This window comes from Hemitrygon akajei, chromosome 4, assembly GCF_048418815.1.
Source record: "Hemitrygon akajei chromosome 4, sHemAka1.3, whole genome shotgun sequence".
In the NCBI taxonomy this organism is placed as follows: Eukaryota; Metazoa; Chordata; class Chondrichthyes; order Myliobatiformes; family Dasyatidae; genus Hemitrygon; species Hemitrygon akajei.
In genome coordinates, this window is record NC_133127.1 from 130398089 (window position 1) to 130423373 (window position 25285).

General features: G+C 41.8%; 1 protein-coding gene across 4 annotated transcripts in view; it reads left to right on the forward strand.

Annotated features, from left to right (window-relative positions):
• Positions 1-25285, forward strand: part of maml2 (mastermind like transcriptional coactivator 2) — a 356799-nt gene that overhangs the window by 327460 nt on the left and 4054 nt on the right. For all 4 annotated transcript variants that reach the window (XM_073043295.1, XM_073043296.1, XM_073043298.1 and 1 more), the window contains exons 3-4: positions 19371-19580; positions 23516-23627. In XM_073043295.1, the coding sequence (XP_072899396.1) occupies positions 19371-19580; positions 23516-23627 (322 nt within the window). The remainder of the gene's footprint in view (positions 1-19370; positions 19581-23515; positions 23628-25285) is intronic.

Sequence of the window (25285 nt, forward strand, 5' to 3'; positions counted from 1 at the left end):
TATCAGAGTCTAAAATGATGAATCTGTTTACAGCAATTTTTTAACGTGGATTAAATCTGTTATAAACTAACATGGACATTTTTTGCATGTGCAGTTTTCTCTGCTATTTTCATATCCTTGCATATATTCTCAAGTCATAAAGCTCCTAGAAGGTGCATGTGATAGAGTGGTGTGTGTGTGTGTGTGTGTGTGTGTGTGTGTGTGTGTGTGTGTGTGTGTGTGTGTGTGTGTGTGTGTGAGTGTGTGTGTGTGTGTGTGTGTGTGTGTGTGTGAGTGTGTGTGTGTGTGTGTGTGTGTGTGTGTGTGTGTGTGTGTGTGTGTGTGTGTGTGTGTGTGTGTGTGTGAGTGTGTGTGTGTGTGAGTGTGTGTGTGTGTGTGTGTGTGTGTGTGTGTGTGTGTGTGAGTGTGTGTGTGTGTGAGTGTGTGTGTGTGTGTGTGTGTGAGTGAGTGAGTGAGTGTAGGGAAAGGCAACAGTGATTCCTGTACCAAGCCTCTAACTACACCTATGGACAGCTGACATTGCAAGGCATATAATCTGGGAATGTACGTCTTGCCAGCCTCCAGCACAAAGCTTTTTCTCAAGTGGTAATGCGATTTGCTTCATTTGTGACTCCCTTCATTGGTTCTGCCAGATTGTATAAACATTAACAACATTTGGAGTCCCTAACCTAAAGGTCATCCTTTTGAAACCTGCAGAAACCCGAGGCAGATGTTACTTTGTGTTAAGAGAATCAGATCATCTTTTCAATGAAAAATAAGAAAGCTCTTCTAACCCTCCTCCTCAATTCCCAGTTCCTGCGTTGAGCAAATATTTTACTTGTCGTGAAGGTATTTTTATGCTATTTACTCAATTCCAGAGAATTTACAAAATCAGTTTGAGTCAAATGAAACACATACACCATAACAGTAAAAATATGAACCAGGGCATTACACTAGCTAGGTGATCTAATGAAGTTCTTTAAGTTTCAGTCAGTGTTGTAGCTGCTTGGGGACTTGTTTGATAACATTGCACTTTGATGAATGAAGAAGAACTGAAGTTCCGGAGTCTAAGAAAGTCACCAGTCAGTCACATTAGATCAGGGTCATTGTATGATTTTTGCCTGCTAGCGGCGTATTGGTGTCAGCACCAGACTTTGAGGTACAGGTTTCCCCCGCTATCCGAAAGTAGAGGGTTCCTATGAAACCGTTTGTAAGCCAAAATGGCATAAAGCAAAGAAGCAATTACCATTAATATATATGGGAAAATTTTTTGAGCGTTCCCAGACCCAAAAAATAACCTACCAAATCATACCAAGTAGCACATAAAACCTAAAATAACACTAACATATAGTAAAAGCAGGAATGATATGATAAATAGACACCCTATATAAAGTAGAAATAATGTATGTGCAGTGTAGTTTCAGTTCCAGAATCGGGAAGATTCGGCCAAAAACCAATTTGTAGAAAAAAATCGACACGTACACACATGCGCACACACCTGCCCGCACAAGGCATGGTCATGGTCGTCTTTCCCGGGGTAAACACAAGCTTAAAGCGGGCGCCTTTTTTCGTAAAAGCAAAAATCCTCTTTGGATTTTTTTCGTTTAGTGAAAACAGGTACTAATGTAGGTCTTTCGTAAAAGCAAAGCGGCGTAAAGTGAACTTTCGTAAAGCGGGGGACACCTGTAAATGGTCCTGAGTTCAAATCCGGCTGCCTCTTTGCACACTTTCCGTCTGAGCTGGGCTGAGTGTCAAGCTAGCAACTCAGTCTTGTAAAAACCAGTGTAATGCTATGGAAACAGCAAAAATGCCACCCGATGTGCCACAAAGTGTGAAAAAGAATTATGTGATTTATTACAACAGATTTTTTTTTAATGGCAGAAATTTTGCACTCATAGAGCCTTACTAACCTCAGCCTCTTGCAATAATATCCAGCTCTGTGATTGATAGAATCTGGAGTTAAAGGCACAGTTGCTGGACTCAAACACATGGTGTGGAATCTTTGTTTATCTGCAGAAAGCAAACATCATTTAATGAGTCATACTGAGAAAGTCATTTTTTCCATATGCTCCAATAACCCTATCAATAGAAGAAAGAGTTTACTGTATGGTGCCAACATCTTTTTAGGTAGACTAAGATACTCTGAGATTTGATAGTAAAACTATTTCCTATTTGAACTTGAAGCCCAAAATAACCTGTGATTCCCCTGCCTTCTGACCTGGCTGTGACCACACCAGTCCCACTGGGGGAAAGGAGGGAGGGGTGGGTTATTGGTTGATAGCGGGAAACAAAATTGACAGCAGCAAGGCTAGCTCAGAGAATTGGCTTTTGTCCTCCAATCAGGAAAAGGCTGGAAAATTTGACTGTCAGCTCACTCCCTTTGCTGGATCAATTTAATGAAATCTTTACACACTGGAGGTTCATTCTGTCACCTTTTCATCTGTGAGAACAGACCAGTTGATTGATGAATGTAATAGTTCGTAGAACTTGTAAAAGAAAAACTTCTCAGAGAACAGAAACAAAACTACCAGCTTATCCCCTTCCTTTCCAGTCCTGATGAAGGGCCTTGTCCCAAAACATCAACTGTTTATTCCCTTCCATAGATGCGGCCTCACTGGCTGAGTTCCTCCAGCATTTTGTGTGTGTTGTTCAAGATTTCCAGCACCTGAAGAATCTTCTGTGTTTATAACTTACTGGAATGCTATCCTTAGGAGCTGGAATAATGAAGGAAGCCTTTGAAACTATTGTATTGCCAGAACTTTCTAGAATTACCCCCTCACTTTCCTCTCGAAGAAGAGGAGAATTAGACAAGATTCTCACTTTTGATTAAAGTTTGTTTAATGGGGAAGAATTCATGCAACACACAAAATGCTGCTAGTACGCAGCAGGCCAGGCAGCATCTATAGGGAGAAGCACTGTCAACGTTTCAGGCCGAGACCCTTCGTCAGGACTCATGTCTTGTTCCCACTACTTTATAGTCTGACAACACTTATTGGCCTCCAGGGTATGGGAGGGTTTTATAGTAATAGCCCAGAATGAAACAGGAGTTCCACAGTGGAAGAGAAAAATAAGGATCTTTGTTAATTGGGTTGAAAAATGACTAAAATAAATTTTGTGTCAGTGCCTTAAATTGTGTATCAAATGAATCAAATTGTACACTTTATTTAAATATAGTGGATTCCAGTTAATTGGGGCAGCCACTTATTTGGAACAACTCTTAAAAGAACAAAAACTAATTGAGAAAATAGACAGGATTTGCTTTGGGACACTATGCCACCTAATTGCGGCAGGAAACTTTGCTGAACAGTTCCTAACTAGCGTTATTCAAGTGCACTTGTGTGGACGTTAAACACTACACCGTGCTTTGAGCAAACAGTTTTTAAATAGTGGCAGTCACATATAATTACCTTCAAATACAGAATTTTTTGTCACTGATAGTGAGAAATAAGCAATAAGACAATTCAGAACAGTTTTGCTCTCTATGGTTTCAAGCATTTGGGCTTGGAGATGCCAGAAATTGCTGGGAGTAAAAATGAAACGATTTCACTGTTTCAACAAGTTAGGGGCTATGAAGAATTGGAAGGTATTGACAATCATCCTGAATGTTACAATGAAGATGAAGATTTTGGAGGATGCAGTCATTGACAGCATTGTAAAACAGCAGTCCATTATCTGCACTAGGTCTCTGCACTGATTTTGTTCATTCACAGTCCAAAAAAGTGACACAGATGAATTCCTCTGTCAATAAGTATTAGGAACTAATACACAGTTTTATAGTCACTGCAGTACTATTGCTAGTGTTTGAATTTGTTCTGTATTTCATTTAAAAACAATTTGTTACTCAGTTTGTCATTTTTATACCTTTTTTAAGTATTTCCATGAAACTTCAGCTAAATTGGATAGCAGCTTAATTGGGCCAAAATGTACTGGTCCCAGTATGTCCCAATCAAGTGGAACCTACTGTATATACATAGATTACTGCAAGATCAACTCACAATTTTAATTTTTGAGATGTTGATGCAATATAGGGTAGAAAATTACTTTTGGAAATACATATATTATATATATATATATATATACTGTTACGAACCCCATAACTGGGTCACTTACCAGCAAAGATAGAGAGGTCCGTTGAAGTCTGATGGTACTATCTTTAACAGTATTTATTGGTAAAAATACACAAAAATAATTTCAAGGCAAACATACAGATATTATACGTCATCAATACTAAATCTAAAAGTGCGGGTATAATAATAATCAATAAGAAATAAGCTCTATCGTTGTCTAGGGGATAATGTATTGTCCGATGGAAATATAAAAGTCATTCAGTTCAGGCAGGCTTCCGCCTTTGGGGACCGCTGGGTTTTCAATTATTAGAGAGAGAGAGAGAATTTAGAACTTGCCAGCTTTTCCTTTTTATGATGTCGATCCTTCGAAATTTCGTTGGTGGCCTCTTCTTTAGGTAAGCCGTTCTTCCATGGTAAGTCCTGCCAATTCCGATGCAAATGGAAAAGGACGCACATGAGCCCCCACTGGCTGTCGCTATTAAACGCTGTCTCGGGATCTCTAGCGTTTCTCCTGGTGCGTCTAAAGGGGTTGTTCCCCAGACCCTCTTTTATCCTTACTCACGGGGTCTCAGATGTCAGTCAGGTTGGGATGATGCAATCCCTCAACCAGCCCACTCTGGTCATTCCCTGAGGGCTTCAATGAATAGTACAGTACTCAATACACAATTCCGTCTCCAAGAGACAATAGTCGTTATCAATGGTTCTGCCTTTCTGGGGGCCAGGACACATTCCAAACCCTTGTGGATTCTGCGTGTCTCTCTCTCATTTCCTGGGTCCCAGACCTGAATTAATAGCGATCTTGCGATTCTCAAAAAGGAGGGGGCTACTTTGTACCAGAGTTGTGGCACATTCGTAACAATACACACACTCCTTTGCTGGGGTTTCCATCATTTCTTTATTCAATCATTCTAACACATTGTCCTAACATACGCTGGCTGGTATTACCCAAAAAACCTGTCCCTCATTGCACTACTGATTTCAAAAGTTCATTTTATTGTCAAAGTATTCATGTACAATAATCTCTGATATTCGTCAGAGATTTACCATGAAATAAAGATAGACCATGGGAATTGTTGAAAGGAAAGACATCAACTCCACCCACCCCCCCCCCCCGGCACGAAAAAGGAAAAGAAACAAAGCTCGCTAACCCCAAAATCCCCTACCCCCTCCTCCACAGAATAGAATCCCCCCCACACACCCAAAAAAATTAACAGATCAATTAGCCACAAGAAGGAAAACACCGAGAAACTGAAGGAGACCAGTATAAAGTACAGTCCCATAATCACATAGATCTCAGAATATCGAAACATCTTTCCATCAGCATATGAGGAGAGCAGTCACACAAACTCAGTCCTTCCGTGAAGAGCAACAGCTGCTCCGGATTTGAATACCGCCAACCTGGCCGTTGACTGTCATCACCCCAGTGGCTTCCATTGGAAGCAACTGCTGTTCCCCCCTCCACATTCACCTGATGCTTCAGTCTTCCTCACTCTTCGAGATGGAAACCTTTCCACCGGTCAGCTCGTGTTCTTGGTCCTTTTTGAGTCTCTGATCCTGTCCACGAGGCAGTTCTCCAGATGCAGCGAAGCACTGGATCATTCGATTACGAGTGAAAGGCCCTCAAGTTGATAGTGTGAATGGGTTGCATTCACTGTGCAATAGTAATTTAAAATTGACATCAATAGTAAATTATCTTTCCGTTCATTGACAGTCAAACTGCAGAAATTAGTTTGTTGAGAGTGTTTGGTTACATTGCGATGGAAACTAGCTGGCTGAGCAATCATCAAATTCCCATACAAGTTTAGATAATAATAAAAAAACTGCAAACCTGAAATACACAACAGCTTCTCAGCCTCAGAAAGGCGAAGAAATTTTTATATTTGGCCCCGCGCACTTTGTCAGTTGCTTTGAAGAGAATTTGAAGGCTCTGGGCCTGTATCCACTGGAGTTTAGAAGAAGGAGGGGGCCGAATATTGAAAAGCCCAGTTGGAGAGGACACGGAGAGTTGCTTCCTAATAGTGGGGATTCTAGGAACAAAGGGCAGGGCCTCACAATAGAAGGAGGTCCCTTTTTGAACAGTGGTGAGGAGGAATTTATTCCCTTTTTGACCAGAGGGTGCGAATCTGTGAAATTCATTATCACAGGTAGCTGTGGTTGTCAAGTCATTGGGTCTACTTAAAGCAGAGATTGATAGGTTCTTAATTAGTAAAGGCATTAAAGCAGGGGTGTCAAACTCATTTTAGGTCACGGGCCGGATTGAGCAAAATGCAGCTTCATGCGAGCCGGATCAGTCGGACGCGTGCCAACGCAGCTTTCGTTGCCTCCGTTTTTTCAGCCTGCTCTCATATGTCTCAGTCTCTGCTATAACTACAAAGTGTTTCACGTTACAAATTCTGTTTCTTATGAAGAAGACTGCCGAATAAACACTAAAAACCCTGAGAACCTGGTACCTGAATAAACTCAGCATTAGCCATATCATACGCCATAGGCACTTCGATTACTGGGGCCAGCTTTAATAGTAATTAGATATTATCTCGCGGGCCAAAGATAATTCCACCGCGGGCCGGATTTGGCCCGCGGGCTTTGAGTTTGACATATATGCATTAAAGGTTATGGGGAGAAGGTAGGAAAGTACAGTTGAGAGGGATATTAAAACAGCCATGATGGAATGGTGGAGCAGACCGATAGGCTGAATGGCCTGATTCTGCTTCTATGTCTACCCTGTTATATTTTGTAAAAGATGCTGATTAAACAATGTATTTCCACCACTATTACTTTTCAAAGATGTTTCTCAGATGCTCCGATATATTAGCAAAATGAGTATAACCAAAATTCTCACGAAACTAATTTAATAGCAGAAATCAAAAGCAGCCAACAATAGCCTTTCAGTTTTTATAAAAGGCTACATGATCCTGCCTCAGTCGCAATGTTATAGAGATTTCACATCTCATAGTACTAGGCCTCTACCTCAGTGGGTGGGCCTTCTCACCTTTTGCTTGGTTTATCCTGGGGTCTGTGGCTTCCTTTTGAGCCAGTCCTGAGGCTTGCCTCAGATCATCCAGTCCCAAACTGCTGTCAGACGCGTTTCTGCAAAAGACCCTGGCGAATTGAACCAAACATGGCTCTGGAAAGCAGAACACACAGGGATAGGTATTAAAATAAAAACAATAGTTCCTAATGTAAACAGCTTTATACATGACTTAATGGGCTGATTTAAATGCTTTAAGATACTAATGTGTATTTATGCACTTTAAATTGTTTATCCTCCCAGAAATAAATCAGCCTCCTGACTTCTGCCAAGTACTGCAATTAACAAAACTGCATTCCACTTCTCCACATTGAAACACTCAATATTCCTCTGGGGTTGACGGGGTAGATCTGTAGTTGCTGTTTTCATTGGCAGGGTGTCTAGAATCAAGGGCCACTGTCAGAAAATTAGGAGCATGTCGAGATGAGAAGAAGTTTCTTTGCCCTCAGAGCAGTAAGTCTTTGGAATTCTCTGTTCAAAGAGGACAGTGGAGGATAAAGTGCTGGGTATATGCAAAAGATCACGATTTAAAAGTGAATAGCTCTATTTGTCAAATGTACATTAAAATAGTGAAATGTGTAGTTTTGTATCAGATCGAACCAGCGAGGAATTGTGCTGTGGGGCAGCCCACAAGTGTTGGCACAATTCCGGCACCAGCATAGCACACCCACAACTTAGTCACACTCACCTTGTGTCTTTGGAATGTGGGATGAAACCACATGGTCACAGGGAGAAAGTAAAACTCCTTACAGACAACGGCGGGAATAGAACCCTGATAGGTGACGGCTGGTGCTGCAAAGTAATTGCGTTAAGTTAAATTTTTATTTGATAAATTTATCATGGAATACTTGTTTAGAGCAGGAAAATGGCTTTGAAGTCTGGATATGCTATGACCTCATAGAAATACAAGCAGGCCCCAATTTTGTTCTTTAACCTTACAATTTAGACATTAGGGCCTTGTATTCAATGGCAAGATGTCATTGATGTTGCCGGACAGTTTCAACTTCGACTGCACCTGACCTCACGTCTGTTGTAGTTATTCTTCTCTGCACCTTGTGGCACACCAGGCCGCAAACTTGCCATTGCTTTAGCATTTTTTTACGAGGCCGAGTAATAGCTCAATGCTCAAACCCAGCACAGATGGTAAGCCTGCAAGGAGCCGGCCAGATTCGAACCCACCACCAGCCAGCTATGACCTTATGTCTATTGAAGCATTATCAATGACCAATATTCTGATGTGTAGCATAGGCAGCACAATACTAGAGAAGTGTAAAGGCAGCTCCATAGCTGTTGTTCAGCCGTTTTTTTTCCATATGCGATATCATTCATAGACATGGTGTTTACTCACAATTCTGCCCTGTTCATCCTTTCTTGCCTCCCTAGCCTTGCACAAATACCCATCCAGCAGGCAGTACTGATTCAGCACCACCATCTCCCACTGTCCAAACCAGGTCTGGCAACAATCACTGTATCTTGAAATCTTGAACAAACCTCTCGTACAATACACCGGCCAGTCAAGAAAGCACCAAACTGCGGTGGCTGTTGATGTCGTGGCTCCAACTTAATTTTATTTTAGGTTCGTTGGGACAGTTTTGGAGACAGCATGGGGAGTTAGGGATCAAGTTAGGGTTTAAAGACATGGATGAGGGGCAGTTAGAGGTCAGGGGCAGGGGTTGGTGGTTGGACTGCTCTGTGGTTGAAGACCAGTAGTCCTCGTGGACAGATGTCAGGTCGCACATTCCAAAGACGTGTGGTTATTGTGAATAAGTTGTGCTATGCTGGCTCCAGAATTGTGGCAATTTCACTGATCTCTGTGGTCAATGATCAAGTGAGTGGTCTATGGATGAGGGTTGGTGACAACTCCAGTTCAGCAAGTCCTCCTATGTCAGCAAGTACCAGGATCAGAGATCCGAGCAGGTTGGCAAGTCCCAGACTCAAAGATCCATGCAGGTGCATTGTTCGAGTCCTGGAGTTCAAAGTCTGTGATCAGTGAGCGCTGGGGTTGATACTGAAGACCTAAGTCAGCGAGTCCAGAAGTCAAGGCCTTCGGTGAGTCGGCATGTCCAGAAGTCGGAGGTCTGATGTATGCAAGCCTGCTGGAGGACCAAAAGTGGCCCATCTTGGAGTTGTGGTGTGAGTGATGAGTGGGAGGGCTGTGGTTCTTTTGTGTGAGCATTTAGATTCAGATTTACTTATCAGATGTACTGTACATCAAAGCATACGGTGAAATGTGTTGTGTACATTAACAGCCAACTCCCCCAAGGATGTGCTGGGTATAGCCCACAACACAGACCCAACATAGCATGTCCACAATGCTCGGCAGAACAACACAGAGCACCACAAAACAGAAGACGCCAAGAAACAAAGCAACAACAGCAAAGCGTGTCCCGTTCCTTCCTCTCTCCCACCCACACACAAACACAGTCCTCTGACTCCAGGACAGATTGTCTTCTTCGGCCCTGACTTTGCCAGCAGACTCGTGGGGATTCATAGACTCTGACCATCAGGCCTCAACGTCTGCACTACCAACCGGCCTTCGTCCTTTGTCCTTGGCACCTGATCAACCTTTGCACTTCAATCTGGACCTCTAATTGACCTTCGGGCTTTGATCTTCAGTGTTGACTCAGGATACAACTTGTTATTCACGGTATGTTTTGATGTACCTGTGATAAATAAATGAAACTGAATCTAAATGACCTGAGAGTCTCCCCAGCTGCAGCCCCAAGCCAGGCCACACTGTTGCCTGGCCCTAAGCTAAACCTGTTACCTCGTCCCTTCCTTGATTATTAAGACCCTGCATTTCCAGTGCAATAAGCACTCTGTTGATAAAACCTCAGCCTTCAAAATCCACTATTGCGGGACTATCCAGCAAGCTCTAATTTCTTAATCATTTATAAATTTCAGCTCTCTTAAAATTCTTGTCAATATCTTACCTCACACCAAGACCTTATTTATCACACTCGTCATAGCCAGTTGTCTTTTGGTCTTGGTCCCTTGAGACTTTGAAATAAAACTTATTTTTCAAATGGTCAAGTTATCCATGGTCACACTCCTCCCATTCTCTGCATCTTGTTACAATCTCCTCGCCAAACTCGGCATTTTCCAATTCCGGTCTTGTGCAAACAGCACTTTCTATGCTCCCCAATGTTCAGCCCCATTCTCCGTAAGCCCCTGAATGCTCTTTCTCATCCCTTGAACACTTTCCTTAATATCCACCACCTATTTTCTTCGAATCTTGTCCACTTATGATGCAAGAAGGTTACTGCGCCTCCGTCGGATGAAGTCAACTCAGCAGCAAGAATAAATTGACACGTTCTAGCAGCCAGGAGTGAATGACGTAAAGTCCACTCTGCGTGAAGTGAGACTGCTGTGCACGCCAAAGTGCTTCTGGAAGCATTTCTTCGTGAGTTAGTTCTATAAAAAGGGGCATCAGGGAGAAGTCGAATGTAAAACTGATTGGTGGTCAATTGAGTGCCTCAGGACAGGATCTAGGTGTGAAATAAAGTCACCTGTTATGGACAAAGCAGAATTTGTTCACTCTAAAACTGCTTTTATATTCTTTTGTTTTGGATTGTGGGAACCCTGGTTCCAGGAATTTGAAAGGAAACAGGAGCAATTTAAAATAGTCAAAAGTATAAAATATAAAATAGTTAAACCTTTTAAGTTTGATATTAACATCCAGCATCAGAAATGGTTTCAGATCTCAGACATTATGATGAATTATTTACGTTTTTGGAGCATGTTACAAAATGACCAACTGAGCCTGTTTCTCACTGCCTTTTTTCAAAGCGTAAATAAAATGAAATAGGTGAAAGCCACTTCTGCACGGCAGGATCTTGCTTTGAAACAGGAAGCAAGACTGGCTTGTTGGTTTCCAAAGATTCGCTTGGACATGTGCAGACAGACTTAGGAGCTAAGAGAGTTTAATAATTAATCACTGTCAACCTTTGTTCCTGCTAAAGACCTGATTATTGTAGCAATCTGGTAATGAGCCACAGTTTATGTGTCTGTTGCTATGAGATTGTGAAGGATGATCTTTGGTCTCTGCAAGATATTGCTGTGAGCCTACATTTAATGAGTTTGGATGCAGACAGTTATTGATGGAATAGTTCAGTAATATAGCTGCCTTTCAGTGCTAGCACATAGATTTACAAAGACAATATTCTCTTCACCCTCATCCTGGCCGCATTTCAAAGACATTGCTCAAATAGCCATTTAATATATTCCTGAACGATCACTGGCATTTCTTTAAAGATTTGTGTACTAAACAGTATAATCCATATTAATTACAGTATATTTAGTACTGGTGTTGTAGTGGCAATGAATGCACGACCAGCCTCCTGGGGAATGGTCTGATCCCTGTGAACTGGGCAATTTACACCCTTTGCCCACTTAAACCTCCATTCCTCCTTCAAGTAAAGCAAATTAAACATTCAATATTGTTGACATTGACTAGCTTGGTCCTGATAGCAACTATTATTTATTTCTTAAAGGTTTGTCTTCACTGCTAATTATTGATGCATGATTAGGATAGTTTAGAGATTCTGAGATACTATTTCATTATAGTGTAATTAAAACAATTACTGTTCTTCAACAACACCTCACAGTCAAGAGATTGAAGGCCAAGGTGCCAGATTTGAAGAGCTGCTCTTTCACACACAGGTTGCTGTGCTTAATGATATACAGTTCAGTTCAATTCCTAATGAGAAGAGGACTTCATATTCTGATTCCTTGAGAACCATGTTAGGGAAAGGAATGCTTCAGGCTTTTCTACGGTGGTAAATGTTTCATATTGTATTGAGTGACATAGATTCAGTGCCTCCCAAGCTAGAAACCTGGCACGCCCATAAATCACCCAGATTTCTGCTTCTAATGAGGATGACAATGGATCAATGGTCAAGATAAGGCTTAGCTAAAATGGAAACCAAGTTAGCGAAATCACAAGCATACCAATTTCATCCTGTGGTATTCATCAGTATAGTTCACACTTGAAAGTAGCCATATCGAAGCAAAATACTGCAAATCTAAAAGAAAAAGTAAACACTTGCCTCTCTCAGATTAGACTTACTGTGGAAATAGGTTATAAATCATAAACGACACATCAGTTCCTCCAGCATGTGTTATGCTTTGGATTTCCAGTATCAGCAGACTCTGTTGTACATAAATCAGCCTTTCAGCTGCAGCTCACCATCAGAATTAATAAAGGATCTAAATTTGAAAGATTAGTATTTTGGTCCTCCATATGAATATTGATAGATGACTTGGTCAGTGTTCAAAATGCCACAACAGTCTGTAGAATAGATCGCAGAGTCTCAGTTTTCAAAAGCGGGATACAAACGGGAAAAAAAGCACAAAAGAAAGAATAGAAAAAATGAGAAGGTGGGATAGGAGTAATTGGTTCAGAGTGACACTTAGAAATGCTGGAGGAACTCAGCAGATCCTGCTGAAGGGTCTTGTCCTGAAATGTCACCTGGCTATTCATTTACATAGAGAGTGCCTGACCTTCTGAGTTCCTCCAGCATATTGCATGTGTTACTCTGGATTTCCAGCCTCTGCAGAATCTCGTGTTACTAATTGGTTCAGTTATTCTGAAGGTCGTGTTCACTGTGTAGAAATTCTGAATTTGAATATAGCTTTATAAGTAGAATTATTTGAACGTGTTAACAACAATCCTGCCAAAGGTCCCTTGCCATGTGTCTTTCCTGCAGATCACTCTTTAAAATCTACATTAAAGAGGCGAGTCCATTTGCCCTCACTATATAAGATCGGTTTTATACTTCAAGAAAATGCATTGTCAGATTTCACTCTGTTCAGGGTGCAAGTGGAACAAGTCATCTGAACAATAGTGCTGAAATGTGATTTATTGTCAAGTTAGGATTGATGGAGACACAGAATTTACAAATAATATAACTTTATCTTGGAGAAAAGTTTGATAGCAAACTGACTTTGTAGTGGTGACCAAAGGTCAATCTCCCAAATATTTCAGTGGAGAAAGTGTCTTCTCCAGTACTAGATGTCATACAAGCACCTGACAATTTAGAGACAGTGTAAGAGAATGGGGTAAAAGCTGCTTAGGAACTATAAGCCCTTCTTTGCATCCTAGTCAGATTTTTTTAGGCAAGTATGCAATAGGTGTTGGCTCCAGGAATATACTCTCCATTAATCATCACTAATTGGCAATCTAAGAGACCCTAAAAGGATGGCTATTTGTATAAAGGAAAACGTTGTCTAGTTGGAAGAAGAATGCTGTTGTAAAGTTCTGATTCATAAGAGGCAAAGTTTATTTTAACGCTATTAAGATATTTACAGCAGAATAACTCACCTTTGTATTTAGATTCACAATTTTCATACAAAGAAGAAACATGGAGAAATTCTCTTTTCTGCGAAGAAATCTGATGTTTGATTTGCACCTGATCAGAAAGAAAATGAGGGAGTGCTGACTATTGACAATTAGAGGCTGGAATGAAAAAAATATCCAGGTTGTGTAAAATAACTTACTCAAAAAAGGGATTTATTTCATGTAAAGGACCACTGGGCAACTTAATTCTATAATGTTTTCTTTCTTCATTAGACATGAATATGCCCAGTTCAGCAAACATCCTGCTGGAGGAATTCAGCAGTTTGAGCAACAGCTGTGTGAGGAAAGGAATTATTGTTGTTTTGTGTCAAAACCCTGCAAAAGGGGACAAAAATGGAGGACTGGAATAAGATCAGAAGATGAGGGAGTGGGTGGTGGGGGAAAAGTGGGTTAGAAGGGAAGGGTAAAGAAGAGAGGATACCTGAAATTTGAGAACTCAACATTCATGCTGTTAGGCTGGAGATCACCCAAATAAACAATGAGGTGGTTTTCCTCCAGTTTGCACTGGGCCTCACCCTGACAATGGAGAAAGCCGTGTATGGGAAGGGGAAATAAAATAGTTTGCAACAAGTCCAGTTACAATTTTCTCTAATACATTATAGGGCTGATTTTACATTATTTTGTCACATATAAAATGGGAGACCACTGAGAAGCCAAAGAGCTCCCCTGCTGCCACTTCAGTTACTTGGCTTGACTCAGTCCTTTAGGGGAGGTCCAGCATTGCTCCTTCCCTGGCCTTCTCTATATTTTGCATAAGTGGACTCTCTTGGATGTACTGCACAGTTTTGCCCATCCAGGTCCTATGCACTCTGGGTGGCCCCGACAATAACCGGGAAAATTGAAATCCTCCACCAGCACGACCCTGCATTTCTCACAACTACACGCAGTTTCTCAACACACTTGCTCCTCAAGTTCCTGCTGACTATTTGGAGTTCTGTGGTATAGCCCTACCAAGGTGACCATCCTCTTATTTCTAGGTTCTACCCAAATGGCATTGTTAGACAAGTCCTCAAGATTATCTTCTCTAAGCACAGCTGTTATGTCCTCCCTGATCAAAAAGGCAACACTCGCTCCAGTCTTCCCTGTACCTCCATGACATGTAAAGCATTGTTATCATGGAGAACTGAGCTGTCAGTCCTGCCCTTCTCTTAGACACATTTCAGATATGGCCACAATATTCCAGTCCCTCATAGCAATCCATGAGCTCAGTTCAACTGCATTGCCTTTTAATCTATGTGAGTTGAAATAGGTGCAATTTAAAGCAGTGGTACATGACTATACTGTTTGCTAGGCTTACACCACTTTGGTTGCCGCAGATACTGTATCTCTGTCTTCTCACTGACTTCACTCTCTCAAGTCCCAACCCCTGCCAAACTGGTTTAAATCTTCCCTGATGGCAAAGGTTAGGTTTTAGCACTAGGATATTGGTTTCCCTCTGGTTCAAGTGCAGTCATCCCTCTTGTTTGGCTTGCCTCTACCCAAAAGAGATCCCAATGATCCAAGAACCTGAATCACTGCCCACTGCACCAGCTCCTCGGCCACGCATTCAGCTGGCCTCTCTTTCTATCCCTGTACCTACTACCACAGAGCACCAGGAGTAATTCAGAGATCATTACCCTCAATCTCCTGCATTCTAATTTCTTACTTAACGCCCTACACTCATTCTGCCACGCCATATCCAGGTCATTTGTACAACAATCTCTGGCTCTTTGCTCTCCTCCTTGAGAATTTTCTGCAGCGGCTCAGAGAGGTCCTTAACCCTGGCAACCAGGAGGCAACTTGTCAACCTGGCATCTTTTCTGCAGTCAGACAATCTCCTGCTTTTCTCCCTGACTATTGAATCTCTTATCACTATCACCCTGTCTGACTGCACCCTTTCACTCTGACCCTCAGAGCCAGTCACAATGCCAGAGGGTTGACTCCTGCTGCTAGCCATTGAACGAACATCCCCATAAACTGTATCCAGAGAGGCCTACCTGTCTGTGAGGGGAATGGCCACAGGGAACCCTGCACTCTCTGTCTGCTTCTTCTGGTGGGTCACTTATTTACCTGTACCTTGGCTGTGACAATCCCAATAAAACTTTCATCCATGAAGCCCTTAGCCTCTCAGATGATCCTAGGTACATCAAGCTGCACCTCCAGTTCCTTCACCTGGTCAATCAGGAGCTACAGCTGGGTGCACTTCCCACAGATGCAGTCACAAGGGAGACTTGTGAAGTTCCTGCATTCTCACATCTTGCAGGAGGAGCATTCCACTGCCCGAGCTACCATCCTCCATACTCTGAATCGAGAGCTAAGGATGGACAGTAACATAAAATCTTACCTGTTATTGCCTGTGCCTTTTCAAAGAGCTGCTCTCACTCCCAACACCTGGAGTACTTACTCCATCCACTCACATTATTGACCAAGAACTGTGCCCCTTTTATTTTGCTTCAACAGATGATCAAAGATATTTCCGATTGATAAATAGATGTTCTATATCAGTTAGAACTATTCTGGGAATTTGCAAGTAAAAGAGCTGTCAATAAAGATTCTTTATTTTGTGAAGTACTACACTTAGTTGGCCAGCCTTCACAGAAATCATCACTTTGAAGAAATTAAGAATACACTTTGGGTTTAAAGCAATCTATGACTTTCAGAATTGAATATACCAATGACGTTTCAAGTTGTAATTTAATTTCTTGTTAAAAATTAAGGTTGCAAGAGGCTCCTGTCAGAAACTGTTGCTTGATAATAAATAATAAGATGAGAGTCTACACTGGGTGAATTTCCTTCATTGGGTTTCATCCTGACTCCATAGCTCACTGTAAAGGTTTATTTAGGGTATACAGACAGACAGACAGACATACTTTATTGATCCCAAGGGAAATTGGGTTTCGTTACAGCCGCGCCAACCAAGAATAGTGTAGGAATATAGCAATATAAAACCATAAATAATTAAATAATAATAAGTTAATCATGCCAAGTGGAAATAAGTCCAGGACCAGCCTATTGGCTCAGGGTGTCTGACACTCTGAGGGAGGAGTTGTAAAGTTTGATGGCCACAGGCAGGAATGACTTCCTATGACGCTCAGTGTTGCATCTCGGTGGAATGAGTCTCTGGCTGAACGTACTCCTGTGCCTAACCAGTACATTATGGAGTGGATGGGAGTCATTGTCCAAGATGGCATGCAACTTGGACAGCATCTTCTTTTCAGACACCACCGTCAGAGAGAGTATGTAGGCATTGCTGGCAAAATCAGCCCTCGAGACATTGGTGGTGAACCTCCTTCAAGCAAGTGCAATTCTTCTGGTATGAATAGTCCCACAGTGTTGTGGAGAAGGCATTGTAGATTGCAGGCCCAGTGACAATGGAAGAATGGTAGTTTATTTCTCAGTCAGGATGATGCATGATTTGGAGCCGATGTGGGTGTTTCCTCCCTCCTGCTGCTTTGCGCTTCCATGGCGGTAGGGCTTACAGCGTTGAGAATTGCTGTCAGAGAGTATCCTGGTTATTTTGTAAATGGCACACAGTGCAGCCATGGTGCACCAGTAGATGTTTAGGGTGGTGGATGAGTGCCAATCAAGCAGGCTGCCTTGACTTGATCTGGATAGTATTTAGATTATGTAGGCACGTGGAGAGTATTTCATTGTAGTCTTGACTTCTCCATTGTAGGATGTGTTCAAAAATTTTGGGTGGTTAAGAGATGAGACACTCACAGGGATATTCCAAATCCCTTGTAGGTGCAGTATTTAATGTGGCTACTCAAGTTCAGTTTCTGGTCAGAGATAACTACAGAATATCGATAATGACAGTGACATTATTGAATGCAAGAGTAGATGGAGATTAGACTCTCTCATCTTGGGGGTAGTTTTTCTTTCTGGCTCTCGTGCAGCACAAATGTTAACCTCTTTTCAGTTTCTGCTTAAATGTCTAGAACGTGCCTTTTGCACGCATGGGCTGATTCTGTCTGAGGAACTGAACATTGTGCAGACAGGAGCAAACATTCCTGCCAATGAGGTGATGATGGAAGAAAGTCATTGATGCAGCAGCAGAATATGACTGGGCCAAGGGCGCAGGGAACTCTGCAGGGATGGCTGAAGATCACAAACAGTGTGCAAGGCATGACTACAACTGACGGAGTCCATTGGTCCATTGGCATCACCTTTACCAAGATCCTTATTGCCAAACAGTCTCTTGATGTGAAGAGCAGCCATTTTCCTTATCATTTTGCACTCGGCCCTGTGGGTCTGTGTTTTCACTACATTGAAATGAATTTCAGGGCAGTACAATGCCAAGTGCAGCATTGTGGCACGTTAGCCCCACCAGCCAGGAATGAGTTCCTCCCCAGTGAACTTCCAGCCCCCTCAGCTGGTTAATGAAAAGTGCTATAATAGCGCTGAGGGGTGGATTGTATTGTTTATGTAAATATTACAGAATACATTCCTGATACCAATTTCGGGCAGTTATCCCATTTTGGGACTTAAATCATCATGCTTGTGGTCAATGATATCATCTTACTCCAAATTTATATTAATTATTTTCATTTCCCAGTAACCTTTTAGTACAGTATGCATGTCCGAAGCAATATGGAAAACTTTAAAATTTGTGCAGCCTTGTGGTTTTGTAGAGGTTTTTCTGTCCACAGCTGACTGTGAGGCATTTTCTTGATGTACAAGACTGATCCGGATTGACTCAACATCAGCCTTAGCGCCTCACTAATTACTGCAAAATGTTGGACCTTGCAACGTGGAAAATGATGGGAAATGAGTCTGCCAATCTCTGATGCTGGGTACTTTTCCATCAGCTCTTCAGAGCAGTGAGATACTGCATGGAATAGGCCTGTCCTGTCCTTCGAGCCGATTTAATCCTGGCCTAATCATGGGATTAGTGGTGAATCTGAGGAATTTGTTGCCACAAGCGCCTGTGGAGGCCAAGTCATTGGGTGCATTTAAGGCAGAGATAGATAGGTTCTTGATTAGCCAGGGCATCAGAGGGTATAGGGAGAAGGCAGGGGAGTGGGGATGACTGGAAGAATTGAATCAGCCCATGACTGAATAGCGGAGCAGACTCGATGGGCCGAATGACCTACTTCTGCTCCTATATCTTATACTCTTATGGGACAATTTACAATGACCAATTAACCTACCAACCAATACATTTTTGGACTGTGGGAGGAAACCGGAGCTTCTGGAGGAAAGCCCGCGGTCACAAGGAGAATGTACAGGCAGCGGTGAGACATGAGTTGAGTTAGTAGCTGTCTGACATTAAAGGGAAACACACACAAAATGCTGGAGAAACTCAGCAGGTCAGGCAACATCTATGGACTGGAATAAAAAGTCAATGCTCCAGGCCAATATTTTGGTCTTTTGGTCAAAATTCCAGTCCTTGTCACAACAGTGAAGTGAATCTAATTCCAGGGTCTGGAGTATCTTGTGGTACTCATTTTTCAGTTATCATTTATAATTTGAAAATGATCTTTTATCTTCTTTATTTCATAAAACTGAACAGTTTTATTGTTTGCTGTTCTTTTGATTTTTGTTAAGAAGGGAGTTTATCTGAAATAATATTGCTCCTTTTTGTGATAACTCAGGGTTTGTACATTTGTGGACACTTCTAAAAGACCATGTTGAAATGCATTGTTTCCTGACACAGAATTCCTGGCTTCAGCTGTCATCATGAATAGTTACAGATTGATGATGGACTTCTTTTAAAAAAAAGAAAGTAATTTGGCCTCCCTGTGAATTACAAGTGCATGGAAAACCCTGTGATTAAGCTTTAAAATGGTTACAGAGATGTATGAGGAATAAATGAAATCATGTATTACACTTTTGAATTAACTAGAGAATGATTTTTTTCCTGATCACGTGCCATATTCCTTATGATACATTTTTCCCTAAATAATGCTGAAATTTATCAAGTTTCTGCACAAGAAATGACTCTTCTTTCCTTTCTCAGGATCAGAATTCTGTGGTGGGCCCAAGCCCAGGCCCAGGCCCGAGTCAAAATCCTAATACCTGTCCAAACCCGAATCCTGGCAACAGCTACATTAACAACACTCACCAGGCTGTGTTAAAACAACAGCTGATGGAGAAGAAACAGGCCATACAGAGGCAGATGATAGAACATCAGAAACTGCTCTTTCGGCAACAAATCTTGGCAGACACGGTACAGTATTTTCCAGTCTCTACTAATATGCCTGGATTTTATTTCTCCTTATGTTAAACCATGGAGTGGCCAATCTGTATAGTTTAAAGCCTGAGCTCCCATTAATTTTTAAGCTGTATCCTATCATTTCTAGTCTATAGCAGAATAAACAAGCAACAGTCATTTTCTCTAGCTGGTGCTTCTCTCATTGTTGTTTCACCATTAGAGACTGTCGTTCACAGGAGAATTTCGAGCCTTCATTTTAAAACCATCTGGGTTTTGGCCATTACTTGTGCATTGAGCTAAGAATTTACCTGCTGCTCTGCTAATGAGGTTCAGGCTGTCATAACCTCTTTTTGAATCTGACCTGCTGAGTTGTATGGCTCCTCTTCCCACTCTGCATCAGGTGGGAACCAGCTGAGGTTGCTCACAGGCACCAAGTAGGTGGCTTACTCTGTTAAGTTGCAAGAGTGGAAGCCTTCCATGTCGTGTGGAATATATGGATCTTCAGCATCAATTAGAAACAGTGACAACTAAACAGTCACTGTGAAAAAACACACCAGGCCCTGCCACTGAGCCAAGTATGAAAGGGCGGTTACTCATTGATGTAGCCATATTTGTACTTTATCTGTATACCTCTTTAGTCTTATCACTAGATGATGAGGTTCATCAACAACCCATGGACTTTTTCATCAGTTTTAAACATTTCAACTGAATAATTCAGTGTTAAGTCCCAGACCCAGCATTCTGCCCTTTTGGCTCAATCACATAAAATGTTCCATCTCAAAGGAATGAGTCGTGAACTGCCTTGCTTCCCCCCCCCACCCACCCTTGGTCAGCTCCAAACTTTGCAAAATTGAGGCCAGAAGAAGACTTTTGATCACACGTTGCTATTTATGGCCCCTAGTCCCAACTATAAGCAAGTTGTTTTGAGGTTCTGGCAGCACAGAGCAATCGACTGGCCGATATCAAAACCAATTGGTAATGAGTTAATAATCTCACCAGAAAATCTGATTGATTTTGGTGCTCTTGGTTGTGGGATCAATATTGCCCATGATTTTGAGAAGAACTCCCTTGCTATTTCTCAAAATAAAATTATTGCTTCTTATATGCTTGCCAAAGGAGCCTTAGTATATCATCCTTTATCAAGGGCAGCGTTCTCTCAATTCTGGTCTGCAATGTCAGCCTGGCTTGAATTTTATAACATCACATAAAAGTTAAGGTAGATTTTCCACTCCTCTGTTCTCAACAATCTCAAAATAATATCTCAATCCAAGGATGTTGTTCAAACCTTGGCTCTGTACCTAAACTGTGCAGCTGCTGAACTCCCTCTGTGTTTGTCAATGCATGAGTGGGTTTCATTTAAAATTACATACAAGTGAGAGTAAACACTTGGCTGGCAAGTAGAACTTCCCCATTAATGGTGCTTGTAGATCAAGGGCAGAGATATATATAAATCTGGTGCCTCTAAGTGTCCAGAAAGCCCTCAATCTCCTGAAGGGATTTGCTGCAACCGGCAAGAAAGCCACCTGCTTGGATTCTGTGGGATAAAACAAGCAAAATTGCCAGTCAAAATCTACCATTCCTATAAAGACTTGTGTATGATGTAAAAGCCCTGCTGGGGTTGGCAATGCTGTTTTTCATTTGCTGTGGAAGTCTGCACCTGGCCCACTGATGCCTAAGGGTCTTGATTTGGATGTAAGGGAACAGCAGCTAGAACCTCGAGTTAGGAGTGTGGTAATCAAAGAAGTTTCATAGTTTAGTTATTGGTACAATACCACTCTCAAGACTTTTGAGATGCATTTTACTGGTGATTGTCTTTTATGTTCGAAAATCTTCAAGTTGTGATTTTAAGTTTTAAATTTAAGTTATTTAAATGTAATGTTTTAATTTTTTTGTGTGGAATAGTCTGTCAGCATGAACTATTTTGTCTTGTTTTGAACTCATGAGCATCAAAATCTCTCTCTCACAATTTAAAGCAAATTATATTGTTGACTTCTGATAGGCTGGGATTGTTTCCATGTTCAAGTTTAATTGCCATTTCACCATACACGAACACCCATGAATACAGCCAAATAAAACAGTGTTACTTTGGGGCCAAGGTGCAGAACACAGTACCAACAGTCACACACAGCACAAGGCACATGTAGCACGTATGGGATAGGAGTAAGTTATAGTCACGCAAAAAAATATATGGTCCAAGTCCCTGAGTCCATGAATGTTGCAGTAGTCTGCAGTCGAACACAATACAGCTTGTCTTCTGTCAAGCAAACTCTGAGGGGCAGCACTGACTCCAGCAAAGACTCCGTGCCACACCGCCTCCGGTAATCCGGTGGAGTGCCTGATTCCCACACCTCCCCTGGGTGGCTGAAAACAAGAGACACCCCAGCTTGAGGTGGGGTCCTCACTGCAGCAGAAGCCACCCAGCACCCATGCCGCTGTCCACACTGGAACGTGGAAGACTGAGGGGTGACATTATGGAAATTTGGAGAAATCTTTCCAAGGGTAGAGGAGTCTAAAGTTATAGGACATAGGTTTAAGGTGAGAAGGGAAACATTTATAAGAGATATAAATATAAAGGAGACATAAATAGTTAAAAATATCTGTGATGCAAGTTTTCGTAAGAAGAATAGAGGAGGTGCTAGAGAGAGGTACAATAACAGAGGTTAGAAAGCATCTGGACAGACACATAGATAGGAAAGGACTGTGGGCCAAATGCAGGAAAATGAGATTAGTGTAGACGGCCATCTTTGGTCAACATGGACAAATCAGGCTGAAGAGCCTGTTTCCATAACTCCATGTCATCCTGTCCTCAATGTGACTCAGTCAATCCATGGATCAATTTAAAAATTTTCTTCCCTTGTTTTTGCCCACAGCGTAATCTCCCAAAGAAACACAAGATTCTAAGACCCGTGTCTTCCTTAAGCTCAGCCCCTTGAGCTTCCCTTTTCTTTAAGTCAGCCTTTGACAATCTTGTGTTCGGGAATGGCTTGGTTGGGCGCATCTATGACTCAAAAGGTTATGATTTGAAGTCCCACACCTGAACGAAGGGTACAAAAACCTCAGTTGACATCCTAGCTCAGTTCTGAGTGATTGCTGACATTTAGAACTGGTTTCAAACCAATCCCCACCTGCTCCCTGAGATGCATGTAAAAGAATCCACAACTTTAGAATGAAAATAGGGGATATTAAGTAATAGATTGACCTTCTCGATCGGGTCTATTCTTATCTTTCATTCAACACTACTAGTATTGGTCCCTGCAACAACATTCCTGTCATTATCTCATCTGTATTTGTCACAAATCTGTGAACACATTCACAACAATAATTCAAAAGGCTGCAAAATTCTTTAGAAATTCCAGAAATAGACTTGAAAAGTACTGTATTAATGTCAATCTACTTTCGATCATGTAAAGCCTTAACTCTGGAATTCTCTCCCTTGGCATCTTTCTCCCCATCTTTATGACCCTATATAAAGTCTCACTCCCCTTCTCCTAACATACTCTTTGATTCATTAGTGAATCAAACATGTGCTTTACCCAAACATGAACATAGTCCAGAACTAATGCGAAGAAGTTCCTGTAATATCTTTTAGGTTTAAGTAGAGCTGACGTTGAACAGCAGAATCTGTGGAAGAGGGTAATCTCTCCAGATAACACACTTCTCTCAAAATGCAAACTTTCTGATGTTACACATATTTTCTGTTTACTCCGCAAGAACACTGATTGTCCATATGATGATGACACAATTTAAGCAATGGGTCCGTCAGATTATTGTCATCTACTTCTTAACAAAAGGTTGATGGACAGCATTGACTGTTTAAGAAAGTGCATGTCAGCCACCACGACTCACCTGTGAAGTTGTTTGCTACAAAGAATCTGTAATGAGGAGAAAAGGGCAAGGAACTGATCAATGCTTTTTTGGAAACCTTAATGATGGCCTTTTTTTCTGGTTAGGAGAAAATGAACACGCAGGAACAGCTTAACAGGCACTTGACGAGGCCGCCTCCAGATTATAAAGAGCAAAGGCGAAATATAGTTGGAATCCCACAGCCAAGTCAATATCCAGGTAACAGCAAAAATAGCATTACGACTTGCAATTTTTCTTTTGGTACTTTGAAATAAAGGCATAATGTAAAATTATTACCTGTGAATTATTGTTTGCTTCTGGGTCACTGTCAGCCTCAACTCAGCTGGTAGCACTCTTGTCTCTAAATCATCAAGTTATTGGTATAAGTCCCACTCTAAAGACTCAACCACAAAATTCTCGATTGACATTTGGAGTGTTATGTTGAAGGTGTGTTCCATTGTCAAAGGTGGTAGAGAAATTAAACCAAAGCCTGTCCTTCCTCAGAGGTGAATATATAGGATTCCTTAAAAGGCAGGACATGCAACACCTGTCCTTTCAAACCTCTTACTTTCCCAACAAAAGAGTCTTTCCAGGAGAAGCAACCAGCTCTTCTTTCAATTTAGTATTCAAGGACTGCATGATCGCTGTGCGGAGCCTCTGCATTTGCTCTGCAGGGATCACCCTGAGCTTTTGGTTACCTACCACTTTCATTCACCAGCCGACTCTTCAGTCAGACCTTCCTGCCTCTGGCGTTCTCCACTGATGCTTTGAGGCCCAATACAAGCTTGAGGAACAACATCTCATCTTCTATCTGAGCATGTTGCAGCCTTCTGGACTCAATATCAAATTCAACCACTTTAGGAACACTTTCTTCTGACCATATCAGAACAGGTCACTTCTATCTGCCATTATTTTGGTTCAGTTCTTCTTTCTTTTTGCTGTGAGGAACTGGGCCTGCTGAGCATGTCCCACAACCTTGCTATTAGCAACACATTACATCAGGGGTTTCCAGCCTGGGGTCCATGGACCCTTTGCTTAATGGTTTTGGTTCATGGCATAAAAAAGGTTGAGAACTCCTGCAGTACCTAGAAGAATAATCTGATTTTACTGTTTCTCCAACTGCTACATTAACTAATTGCCTTTGTCCCCCACCTTCTCTGCTCCTGAAAATTAGTTTATGTTCTTTCTTCCACAGTTCTGACAGAGGGTCTCAGACTTGAAATGTTAGATGTTCCTCTTTCTACAGACAGTGCCCGACCAGCTGAGTATTTCCCTGTTTTCGGGGGAAAACGTGGGAAGGAGAAAGTTGGAGATGTCCTTCTCCGCACGTTACTGGAAATGGAATTCAGCTTGTGTTCTGCTGCTGACGCAGGTTGTGCACAGTACTTCAGAGTCTGAAACTGTGGTCTATTACAACTGTCCAAACCACCACCCAGCCCATTCTTGACAGCATCAGAATGATATGTGATACAATTGGCTGACATGGAGAATGCTTACAGAAAAATTAGATTCTAGTAGTGTTCTTGGCAATCTTGCGTCAGGAAAGGTGAGGCTATATAGGGAGGATAGAATCATTGAGAGATAAAGCATGAGAACCTGCCCACATTAGCCATCCACTGTAATCCCAGAGACACAATAGGCTGTAGATGCTGAACCTGAAGCAACATTTTTTAAAACCGCCAGGAGGTTGCTCATTTAATGTGGAAGGAAGGGTGAATTTCTTCTCCCAGAAGCTCATGAATCTTTAGAAATGCGTACTTTGGAAATGTAGGAAAAGGCAGGAAGGAGGAACTGAGGCCAGAACTATTGGTGATGAAGCCGGCTTGTACAATGATGTAGCTTCTCCCACTTGAATGCTCTTATCTTCTCCCAAAGAG